This window comes from Schistocerca cancellata, chromosome 10, assembly GCF_023864275.1.
Source record: "Schistocerca cancellata isolate TAMUIC-IGC-003103 chromosome 10, iqSchCanc2.1, whole genome shotgun sequence".
NCBI lineage: Eukaryota > Metazoa > Arthropoda > Insecta > Orthoptera > Acrididae > Schistocerca > Schistocerca cancellata.
This window is the reverse complement of record NC_064635.1, coordinates 158,938,342-158,951,365: the sequence shown is the minus strand read 5'-3', so window position 1 is coordinate 158,951,365 and position 13,024 is coordinate 158,938,342. Positions and strand designations below refer to the sequence as shown.

General features: G+C 43.5%; 1 protein-coding gene across 3 annotated transcripts in view; it reads right to left on the bottom strand.

The window, feature by feature from the left end:
• LOC126106433 (esterase FE4-like) overlaps window positions 1-13,024 on the bottom strand; it is a 146,831-nt gene that overhangs the window by 101,742 nt on the left and 32,065 nt on the right. For 2 of the 3 annotated variants that reach the window (XM_049912714.1, XM_049912713.1), the window contains exons 3-4: window positions 8,606-8,768; window positions 6,681-6,866 (exon numbers count right to left, since the gene is read on the bottom strand). In XM_049912714.1, coding sequence (XP_049768671.1) covers window positions 6,681-6,866; window positions 8,606-8,768 — 349 coding nt within the window. The remainder of the gene's footprint in view (window positions 1-6,680; window positions 6,867-8,605; window positions 8,769-13,024) is intronic. The other variant, XM_049912715.1, reaches the window with a different exon arrangement.

The following is a 13,024-nucleotide window of genomic DNA, read 5'->3' as shown; positions in this document are numbered from 1 at the left end:
CTGTGATGAACACTCGCCGCCGGAAACAACATACTGGGTTTTATTATTTAAATAGTCTTCGAGCCACTCAGATATCTGTCAACTTACTCCATACGCTCGTACCTTTGTTGACAGCCTGCAATGAGGCACCTCCTCAAATGCATTCCAGAAATCTAGAAATATGGAATCTGCAGGTTGCCCTTCATCCGTGGTTCGCAGTATATCATGTGAGAAAAGGCCAAACTGAGTTCGCACGAGGGATGCTTTCTAAAACCGTGCTGATCCGTGGACATAAGCTTCTAGGCCTCAAGAAAGATTATTGTATTGCAACTGAGAATATGTTCAAGGTTTCTGCAACAAACAATGGGATACTGGCTGGAGTGGCCGAGCGGTTCTAGGCGCTTCATTCTGGAACCGCGCGACAGCTAAGGTCGCAGGTTCGAATCCTGCCTCCGCATGGATGTGTGTGATGTCCTTAGGTTAGTTACATTTAAGTAATTCTAAGTTCTAGGGGATGATGACCTCAGCAGTTAAGTCCCATAGTGCTCAGAGTCATTTGAACCATTGTTCTGTAATTTTGCTGGTTCTTTCTTTTACCGACTTACCTGCGACTTTTTCCAGTCGCTTTGGACTTTGTGCTGGGCGAGTCATTCTCGATAAATCTAGAAAATAAAGATAGGTAGGGAGCCAATGCCGTAGAGTACTCTTTGTAAAATCAAACTGGGATTCCATCCGGACCTGGTGATTTATTTGCTTTCAGATCATTCACTTATTTCTCTACCGCTGCGATGCTTATTACTATATCGTTCATACGGAATCCTGTCCGATGGTCAAGTTACGGTCTGTTTGTACGATTGTCTTGTGTCATCGATTTCTTGAATGTGAAATTTAAAACTTTGGCTTCTGTTTATCTTCAACTGCCACGCCAGACTGGTCAACTGAGGACTGAATGGACGCCTCAGACCCGATTAGCGATTTTACGTAAGGCCAGAATTTTCTCGGGTTCTCTGCCAGACCTTTTGCTAAGGTGTGGCGGTGGTAGTTTTTGTATGCTTCGCGCATAGATCTTTTCACATACCCACGAATCTTCACTAACCATCGTTTGTCGTCATTTATGCGTTCCCTTTTGAACTGAGAGTGCAACAGCGTCCGCTTAGCATCCACCCAATTTCATTATTAAATCTCGATGGGTCTTTTCCATCCTTTATCCACTTGCTAGGCACATAATTGTCCAGACCAAGACATCACACACATCCATGCCCGAGGCAGGATTCGAACCTTCGACCGTAGCGGTCGCGCGGTTCCAGATTGTAGCGCCTAGAACCGCTCGGCCACTCCGCCCGGCGAAGTGCTATCATTTCACTGTCTCTGTCTAAGTGAGACTCTAGTAACTGCTTAACTGCTCTATTTAGCAGAAACACTCTCCTGGCTTTCTTGACTGATTTTTTAACTTTCGTAGTCGTAGTTGCTATAATGATATCATGATCGATAACCCCGTTTCTATACTGACACTGTCGATAAGGTCCGGTCATTTTGTTGCTTCAAGTTCTGAGATATTTGCATTGCGTGTGGGCTGCCGAGCTAGCTGCTCAAAGCTGTTTTCAGAAAACGTGTTCAAAAGTATTTCGCATGACTGTACGCATTCCCCGCAATGAATCCATAGACATTGCAGTTTATATTAGGTTGGTTAAAGTCGCGTTCAATTAGTATTGCATGATCTGTGTATTTACGCGCTACTGACGGTAGAGTTTCTTTCAATGAGTCTAGAACTGTCACGGCAGAATCGGGCGGCCAGTAAAAACATCCAACAGCTACCTTGGTTCCGCCCACAGCTGTTACACGCGACCAGATCACTTGACTGTCACACTCAACTTCGATCTCAATAGAGACAATATAGTTTTCAATTGAAATGTACATTCCCTCCTCTGGCCTCTAGTCTATCTTTGCGATATACGTTCCACAACTAGCTTTACATCTCAGAGCATGACACTTCGGGTTTCAGCAAGCTCTTGGTCCCAAGAATAATTTCAGTGCGGGAACATTTCTGGAGGGCAGTAAATTCGAGAACTTTATTACGAATACCTCGACAGTTTACTGATAAAATTATGACGGTGGAAGTGTCTCTTTTCTGAACGCCGCTTGATTTCACTTGTTGTATGTCGACTGGCGAGTGTTCGTCAGAGCACCTCAAACTACTGCCTAGCCTAAAAAACCCTCATGTGCACACCACTGGTACTCTGCTACCCGAGTAGCTGCTTCCTTTGTATAGTGCATCACTAACCAATTAATTGAAGTCCTACAAATCCCCACACGACAATGCGGGTCTAGGATTCTACAGCCAAGACCGTCAAGGAGTCGATGAAACCTTTGGTTGAGACCCTCCACTCGACCACTCGACTCCTAACCAAAGCACACCGATGAACTCTGGAATTGTGAGCTCTGCTCGCATTCCGCACGCGAGGCCAGCAGTCTTCAACTCCGCCAGCCGCCTGTACGAACTGGCATTCGCCCCAGAACCCATGTGACAGGCGTCGTTGGCGCCGACGTGAGCGACAATTTGCAGACGACTGCACCCTGCGCGCTCGATAGCCGCTGTGAAGGCAGCCTCCACGTCTCGAATGAGGTCCCCCCAGCCCTGATCACTATATGCCTAAGGGACTCTATAACATGCCTAACATTGGAGATCCCAATAACTGCCCCCATGTGCCTGCTTGGACCCTGCTGAAGGAGCGGCCACCTGTCCCCACACAGGGTGAATGACTGCGGCCAGGCGAGGGTGAATGAGCGTGGTCAGGCGTCCAAATTGGCCCTCCGCCTCAATCGATAACGCGTTACCACCCGCCAGTCACCCTGTTGTGAGGGCAGATCCACCACGTCGAGTGGTCTAGAACGTGCCTCGGAGAGCCCGTGGGCAAACCAAGCGATACCTGATGTGTCCCATGCGATTCGCCTGATTCTCCGCCACCACTACACCCCAAGGCAAGAACACATTCAACAAATCGCATACTACGGCTAGCTCCTCCTGCGTCCGCGCACAGCATGCACACATCCTAACCATCCTAGCAAGACTAACTCAGGAAGTAGACTATAAAAGCAGACAGAATTCTAGACATGCAACTTGATGCTCTCCTGATTTGTCACCAATGGACGCTGATCCGTTAATGAGCTATGTAGCTGGCTGTTCAGTGAGCAACTATTGCGCTACAGACTGAATGAATTTACACTTACAAATACGCGAAATTAAACATCATAAATAGAAAAACGATCAGATATTTAAAAAATATGTTGTTGTTGTTGTTGTGGTTTGATGCATCTCTCGATGCTACTCTATCCTGTGCAAGCTTCTTCAAGTACCTACTGGAACCTACATCCTTCTGAATCTGCTTAGTGTATTCATCTCTTGGTCTCCCTCTACGATTTTTACCCTCTACACTGCCTTCCAATATTAAATTGGTGATCCCTTGATGCCTCAGAACATGTCGTACAAACCGATCCCTTCTTCTAGTCAAGTTGTGCGAAAAAATCCTCTTCTCACCAATTCCATTCAGTACCTCCTCATTAGTTACGTGATCTAACCATCTAATCTTCAGCATTCTTCTGTAGAACCACATTTAGAAAGCTTCTATTCTCTCCCTGTCTGAACTATTAATCATCCATGTTACACTTCCATACATGGCTACACTCCATAAAAATACTTTCAGAAAAGACTTCCTGACAAATCTATATTTGATGTTAACAAATTTCTCTTCTTCAGAAATGCTTTCTTTGCCATTACCAGTCTACATTTTATATCATCTTTACTTCGACCATCATCAGTTATTTTGATCCCCAAATAACAAACTCATCTACTACTTTACTCATTTCTTAATCTAATACCCTCAGCATGAACTGATTTAATTCGACTATATTCCATTATCCTCGTTTTACTTTTATTAATGTTCATATTATATCCTTGTTTCAAGACACTGTCCATTCCGTTCAACTGCTCTCCCAAGCCTTTTGCTGCCTCTGACAGAATTACAATGTCATCAGCAAACCTGAAAGTTTTCATTTCTTCTCCTTGGATTATAATTCCTAATCCGAATTTTTCTTTCTTTCTTTTACTGCTTGCTCAGTATACAGATTGAATAATATCGGCGATAGACTAAAACCCTGTCTCAATCCCTTCTAAACCACTACCTTCCTTCCAAGCCCCTCGACTCTTATAACTGCCATCTGGTTTCTGTACAAATTTTAAATTGCCTTTCGCTCCCTGTATTTGACCCCTGCCGCCTTCAAAATGTAAAGGAGTTTCAGTCAACATTGTCAAAAGCTTTCTCTATGTAGGTTTGCCTTTCCTTAATCTATCAGCTAAGATAAGTCATTGGGTCAGTATTGCCTCACGTATTCCTAAATGTCTACGGAATCCAAACTGATCTTCCCTGAGGTCGGTTTCTACCTGTTTTTCCATTCGTCTGTAAGGAATTCGTGATAGTATTTTGTAGCCATGACTTATTAAACAGAATTTTCACGCCTATCAACACCTGCTTTCTTTGGAATTGGAATTATTTCATTCTTCTTTAAGTCTGAGGGTATGAATAGTATAACAGTACAAATATACTACGAGGAAAACAAAGAAAAGTGCAAACTCTTAACGTTCCGCTCTGTAGCTGTACTCGTATATGAGCAGAGAGCTGGAGCCTGACGTTCCCGGATATCATCCAGTGTATCTCAGGAAACGACCATGAAGGTATAATTACAGAAATTGGTGCTAACATGCTGTCTTCCGTTGGAATGTTGGCTATGGGAATGGAAAAGAGGAAGTGATGGTGGTACGCAAAATACCCTCTACCACGCAACATGTGGTAACGTGTGGAGTACAGATGCAGGTATAGACGTTGATCTGCTGAAACAAATTATTTCAGTGGATGACTACTTGTAGGATCTGCCATATGCTGCTTCTCAGTTACAATCCTCTATGTGTCTATTATCAAGGATTTAGAACTCATTTCCAAATGTAATGCACGGTGTATCAAAAAGAATAATCAGATTTGGCACGTCTATATTTCTGAAACTAATAAATATATGAAATTAATTTTGTTTTTTGATGAATAGAACACTCAAAAAGTTTTTTCATACCTTTTCATAGGTGTTCAATATACCCCCCTTCTGATGCATGGCATATGTCAATGCGGTATTTAAACTGTTTCCACAGTACAGTGAGAATATCTTGAGATACATCATTCACAGCTGTTGTTATGCAACGTCTCAATTCATTTATTGTCGTTAATAATGGAGGCACATGCATGGAGTCTTTTATAAACCCCCACAAGAAATAATCACATACAGTCAGGTCCGGTGAGCTTGTAATGAAACGCTGAATCATTTGGTCCACTGAGACCGATCCATCGTTCAGAAATCCTTTAGTTTAAAAATTCCCGCAATTCCACACGCCAGTGTGGCGGTGCCCCATCCTGTTGGTAAATGAAGTCGTTCGAATCAGTTTCGAATTGTGGAAAAGGAAAGTTCTCAAGCATATTGAGAAATGTGCTTCCTGTAATTGTGTTCTCGGTAAATAAAACTGAACCATACACCTTTTCTCGCCAAACTGTACAAAACACATTAAATTTTGGAGATTCCCTCTCGTGTTGTACAATTTTACGTGGTTGTTCTGTACCCCATATTCTCACATCACGATGGTTCACCTTTGAATTTAAATATAATGTTTGCCTCGTCAGTAAACACTAAGCGTGGAAGAAAACTGTCATCCTCCACGTTGACAAGAACGAAATTACAGAAATCCACACTTTGTTGTTTGTCACTTTCACTAAGAGTTTGCAGTAGCTGAATTCTGTATGGTTTCGTGTGTAAACGTCGGCGCAGCACACGCCAGATGGAGACCGGGGGCATGCTGAGCTGTTGAGTTGCACAGCGAACGGATTTCTGCGGACTTCTTCTGTAACTATGGCAGATGCGTTCGATGTCTGTGTCAGACACTTGAGGACGGCCCTGCGATTTGCCTTTACATGAACAACCTGTTTCTCGGAATTGTTCATGCCATCGTCTAAAGCTCTGTGCTGTAGGAGGATCCACAACATACCTAGTAAGAGAGCCCGCTGAACCGTTATTACTGACCCACACTGCGCAAAGCGTAGAACACAAAACGGTTTCTGTTGTCCCAAGACCATTTTTAGTAGAACTTAAGTGGGCGCACACTGCTGCTACCTAGCGGGAAACATGTAAAACTTGTTCAAGCAAATTTCTCAAATAACATCATACTTATGATTTTCTTTTTAAATCAGATGATTCTTTTTGATACACACTGTATTACTTGGATTAAAATAGCCAAAAATCACAAAATGTACCGAGCGAGGTGGCGCAGTGATTAGCACACTGGAATCGCATTCGGGATGATGAAGGTTCAAACCCGCGTCCAGCCATCCTGATTTAAGTTTTCCGTGGTTGTCCTAAATCACTTCAGGCAAATGCCAGGATGGTTCCTTTGAAAGGGCATGACCGACTTCCTTCCCCATCCTTCCCTAATTCGACGGGACTGAAGACCTCACTGTACGGTGTCCTAACTCAAATCAATCAACAAACTACAAAATGTCCAACGCACCATGGCAGGAAGCATAACAAATTCCATACTCTGATTTGTAGGATGCCATAGATCCCCTTTCCCCAGAAGTTGTTGTCGAGGTTAATAACCATTATTTACTCACCCTTGGCCAACGGCGACAGGACGAGACCGTGACAGGACCAGCCTCCAGCGCTGCCGCCAAAGATGGTGACGTTGTCGGGGTCTCCCCCGAAGCTGGCGATGTTGTCCTTGACCCAGCGCAGCGCCATCACCTGGTCCTTGAAGCCCATGTTCCCCGGCACCAGACGGTCCCCTGCGTTCAGGAAGCCTACAACAAAACACGTAGAAGTCACCACAGCCGCTTATAGCCGCGTCCATCGATAATACTGCTAACACTACTGCCATCGTTGGACAGTATTAAACATGGTCTCAGAACCACCATGGTGATATGAAGCTTGCTATGCAAAGCACATTACGACACGTAATTATTAGGGTTAATTTAAATACACGCTTTACCCAGTCATTTCCTTTTCCATCTCCTTACGTTTCTATGTGATGGGAAGCAAAAACTTAAACCATTTTCCAAATTACATAAACACTGTGTGTGTTGAAGCAAAATAATATTATTTTATTCACACAAAATCTGTGACTGAACTTTTTAATGCTTAATCTTACATTGATTCACTCATTATTTCATAATATACATCTTTCTCGTTCCTCTTAAGTTTCATTTACTTCTGCCCACCAGAATGTATTTAGGTATTGAACACTGAAAATCAATAAACATCGCTTTCGTAATTACCACTGAAATTCCTACGTGGATATCAACTTTGAGATGACACATTTTATTAATGTAATAGAGTTGAAGTTCGTCTTATACACTATCAGAAGCCGTAACTTCTAGAACTGTTAACAGTTCCCCGAACACTGATGATTACTGAAGAACATTCTACATCATTTACCCTATCAGGGTAAATTAAGCAATTAATTAAACAAGTTACATAAGGTAGAATTAAACTACCTCCTTTAGTATCAAAAACTAACGTGCATCATACACCTTAATGTAAAAAGGTAATTACATATTTCTTGTTCTAAGACGTTTCGGAATATTGAAGAACGTTTTAATTCTAATGTTTAGGATTTCTAGGACATTCAAGAGTATTCCTGTAATTTATAGATTACCAGAGAACCAGCAGTGCTACGCAAATACACATGGGAATTGGCTCTACATCATAATATCGGGTATCCCTGGCAATTACATCAGGACGAAAATTTTGTCCCCTCATTGCGTCTTTCCCTACTTTGAAGGTATGGAACTCGAAATTATAATAAATCATATAGAATAAGAATGAAAAAGGTTTTGAAAATTTCTTCAGCGATTTACTTCAAATTTTTAAACAATACTGTAATAAACGTTCCAACAGATCTAAGTCATATATTCTTTTGAACAACAATTTACAGATTTTGTGGTAAAACCGGTATAACTTTCCCCTCTATATATTAGTATGGAATTCTTTGATATCTTTAGGATGCAAGGAAATGGAATTTTAAAACAACTTCTGATGAAAAACATAACAAAAAAAAAAACACGAGGGCAATGGATTTGAAAAATTCATCAACATCTCTAGATAACATATGTACAGAAAAAGTAAAATTAACTCTTATTAAGAAGTACAAATTGTCAGCATAAATGGCACATCGAAACGCTATACAAATGTCAGACGAACAGAGTAAATTACGGTCAAAGAAAATGAAACAGTGCTGGGCAGGGCACAAATTGGCCAGTGCAACATGAAAAGGAAGGTCTGAGCGAAGAAAAGGGCAAGTGGCCCAATGTGGCCAATAAAGTTAGTAATAGTATGTAGCTGTATGAACATTCTGTGCACTGTATGTGATTGGGGGAGACTGCATGGAACACCTGAATCATTAAATGCTCCGTCTTAACTTTTCTCTGTTTTGTGTTAATCCAGTCTAGAAACTTTTTGGGCAAAGGAGGGATCCATTCTCATTTGTACCAGTCAGTGACTGGCGTGCGTGTGCTGGCAGACACGGTGTTGGTATACTCACCCAGGACTCCGAGGCGGTAGTTGAGGGAGACGAAGACGACGCCGTAGCGGATGAGGAAATCGGGACCGCCAAAATCTTCGTTGCCGGAGCCCATCATCAGACCACCGCCGTGGATGTGGACCATCACCGGCAGGAGACCACTGGAGCCCTCTGACGGCAGCTGCTGGCAAATCACTGCACTGCATACGCCTTGCCTCGCCACAGTGACAAAGAAAAGAGCAAACCAAAAATCAAAGGTGCGGCGCTCTGGCCTCAGATGGGCCAGTCGAGACTAACCAATAACCGTGTCCTCCTCTGGCAGATGGTATCATGTGGATGGACTATGGAGGGAGGGTTGGATCAGCACACCGCTCTCACAGCCTCTGTAGGTTTTGCACATCTTGGAGCCACTACTTCTCACTCAAGTAGATCCTCAGATGACATCAATGAGGCTGACTGGGCCCCATTCGAATTCTCCCAGCGAGGAAAAATCGCTTTCTATTACAGGAAAGAACCCCTGCCTTCCACACGGCAGTGAGCTACGCTGAACACTAAGGAGTGGAGGAGGACATAGCAAAATCGAGGTATAAGTATTTAAATTTTGTCTGGAGGCAGTGGTTGCAACAAACGTTTTAAAATTATCCAGTAGTTTCAAGTAGATTTTTCAGTAAAACGAAGCATATTATTATATGTTGTGTACAAGGAGTGGTGGGCTACACAGTGGTGTGGCAAATGCCATCATAGGAAAGGAGGACACGAGTAGAAACAATGAGTGAACAACTGAACACAGTAAACAAAGATTTACTTACCTTCAATTTCTGAAAGTGTATGAAAACTCTTTACAAATATACACTATGTGATCAAAAGTACCCGGACACCCCCAAAAACATACGTATTTCATATTAGGTGCATTGTGCTGCCACCTGCTGCCAGGTACTCCTTATCAGCGACTTCAGTAGTGATTAGACATCGTGAGAGAGCAGAATAGGGCGCTCTGCAGAACTCACAGACTTTGAACGTCGTCAGCTGATTGGGTGTCACTTGTGCCATACGTCTGTACGCGAGATTTCCTCACTCCTAAACATCCGTAGGTCCACTGTTTCTGATGTGATAGTGAAGGGGAAACGTGAAGGGACATGTACAGCACAAATGCGTACAGGCCGACCCAGTCTGTTGACTGACAGAGACTGCCAACAGTTGAAGAGGGTCGTAATGTGTAATAGGCAGACATCTATCCAGACTATCACACAGGAATTGCAAACTGCATCAGGATCCACTCCAAGTACTATGACAGTTAGGCAGGAGGTGAGAAATCTTGGATTTCAGGGTCGAGCGGCTGCTCGTGAGCCCCACTTCTCGCTGGTAAATGCCAAACGGCGTCTAGCTTGGTGTAAGGAGCGTAAACATTGGACGATTGAACAGTGGGTAAACGTTGTGTAGAGTGACGAATCACGGTACACAATGTGGCGATCCGATGGCAGGGTGTGGGCATGTCGAATGCCCAGTGAACGTCATCTGCCAGCGTGTGTAGTGCCAACAGTAAAATTCGGAGGCGGTAGTATTATGGTGAGGTCGTGTTTTTCAAGCAGGTGGCTTACACCCCTTGTTGTTTTGCGTGACACCATCACAGCACAGGCCTACACTGATGTTTTAAGCACCTTCTTGCTTCCCACTGTTGAAGAGCAATTCGGGGATGGCGATTGCATCTTTCAACATGATAAAACACCTGTTCATATTGTACGGTCTGTGGCGGAGTGGTTACACGCCAGTAGCATCCCTGTAATGGACTGGCCTGCACGGAGTCCTGACCTGAATCCTATAGAACACCTCTGGGATGTTTTGGAACGCCGACTTCGTGCGAGGCTTCACCGACCAACATCGATAATTCTCCTCAGTGCAGCACTCCGTGAAGAATGGGCTTCCAGCACCTGATTGAACGTATGCCTGCGAGAGTGTAAGATGTCATCAAGGATAAGGGTGGGCCAACACCATACTGAATTCCTGCATTACCGATTGAGGGCGCCACGAACTTGTAAGTCATTTTCAGCCAGGTGTCCGGATACTTTTGATCACATAGTGTAGAATGATGCTTGCTGTATTAAGCACAAACTGTGGTGTCGAAGTAAAAAGGGTCCAAGCGTGAGTGGGCTGAGTAGCTGCCGCTAGCCATCTTAAAATGGCTCTGAGCCCTGTGGGACTTAACATCTGAGCCGGCCGCGGTGGTCTAGCGGTTCTGGCGCTGCAGTCCGGAACCGCGGGACTGCTACGGTCGCAGGTTCGAATCCTGCCTCGGGCATGGGTGTATGTGGTGTCCTTAGGTTAGTTAGGTTTAAGTAGTTCTAAGTTCTAGGGGACTTATGACCTAAGATGTTGAGTCCCATTGTGCTCCGAGCCATTTGAACCATTTTTGAACTTAACATCTGAGGTCATCAGTCCCCTAGAACTTAGAACTACTTAAACCTAACTAACCCAAGGACATCACACACATGCATGCCCGAAGTGACCATAGATGTTTAGTCCCATAGTGCTCAGAGCCATTTGAACCATTTTGAACCCGAAGCAGGATTCGAACCTTCGACCGTAGCGGTCGCGCGGTTCCAGACTGTAGCGCCTAGAACCGCTCGGCCACCTCGGCCGGCTAGCCATCTTATATTGCGGTGTCAGAGGGTACAGAGCCGCTGGACTCGTAGCTGATCTGGCGCTCAACACCGGGTCCGCCGGATCCTGCGTGACCACTAGCGACGTCTAACCGAAACTTGCAAATCCTTTGCCATGACACCCATGCAGTGGTATCGATATGTGATAGCACATCATACACACAATGTGTTTCCAGCAAGCAGCTTTCAATTGCCAGAGAATTCTTTCACCCAACATGGTAAACACTTTTCAGTGTGTACCAAACATACGGATTATATTACACTGTAACCAATAATTATTTAAAATGGAACTTTTAATATTTTCATTCCATTAGTTACTTAGATATCTCAGCAACTTATTCCGTCTACCGCCTTCATAGGGTGTGCTGTATGCCAGTGTAAATTTTGAAGTCACAGCAGGAAAAAGGGAAAGAACGGAAAAACGCATCCTATGCATGAGCTACAACCCTAGCCACAACGCCAAAGCTCAAGGAAAAGTTTCCTGAGAACATCAAAGAAACTGCAGTCCAGTCCACGAATGATGGCGGTTCGCGCACGTCGAGGAACGGACGAAGATTTCATTGTTGACGATTATAAACGACAGTTGGTGTAAGTGCATGCGCGTGCTTTCCGCTTGAAGAAAGCGTACAACCTGCAAATTATGTCTCTCGCTTGCTTATGCAGATTTCATCATTGACCAACACAATCAGCGATGACAACTCGCAACAAGTGGAATCAAATCTCACTAAACAACTCGCTGCGGTCACGTTTAATGCTCGCACTTAGCTACGGCATTCACAGCAGACCGCTCGGAACATACTGAACCTTCATTGGCTGTCGGAACATACGTGACGTAGGCGCAAAGAGCAAGCTGGTAAACTCGACCGCTGTAACAACCACCGATGAAGAAGTCCCATACGTCTTGCTCACCATATGGAAGAGTTTGGTCATGGCTGCCTCTCCCAAAGCTATCAGCTATTGCTCTACTCTCGGCGTCCTATTTCGACTCATATCTTTCAGAGATTTGTCAGATTCTTCCCGCAGTTTCATATCTCCCGTCTCATCTTCATCTACTCCCCCTTCCCTTACTATAAAATTGCTTTCATCTCCCTTGTACAGAGCCTCTCTATACTCCTTCCGCCTTTCAGCTTTTTCTTCTTTACCTAGGACTCGTTTTACATCTGAGCTCTGGATAGTCATACAACTGCTTGTCTTTTATCCAAAGGTCTCTTTAATAGGCGGTATCTATCTATCACCTAGTGAAATATGTTTCTAAATCCTTACGTTTATCCTCTATACGTTCCTGCTTAGCAAATGTGCACATCCTGTCAACCCAATTTTATAAACTTCCTTTATGTTATGCGTTTTTAATGTACAATTTTAAATTTGAAACATTCAATTAATGGTTTTCAAGTGCACTTTGGTATTTTGACTTAATATTTTGTGATCGAGGGCTTATTTGTTGTAATATAATTCTGACACGGTCACTGAACCTTGGCAGCTATGGTCAAAGTTTTAGGTTTCTTACCTGCCCAGGTATCTAAGGCTGCTTCGAAATATAAAGAATTAAAAAAGAAAATTTTAAATGCAAGTATGGCTATCTATTTTAACAAGCAGTGTGAAGAAAGGGGACTTTTCCTGACTTATACAAAAGCCTACATCAATTTTTCTGTATGTAAGAAAACTCCAAAATTCTTTAGACCTATCATTAAGAATATCATTTGTAATAGGATAAAAGAGCTGTAAGCTAAAAAAGACCGTCTTAACGAAGAAGCATACCATTTGTACTTAAATATCACAAACA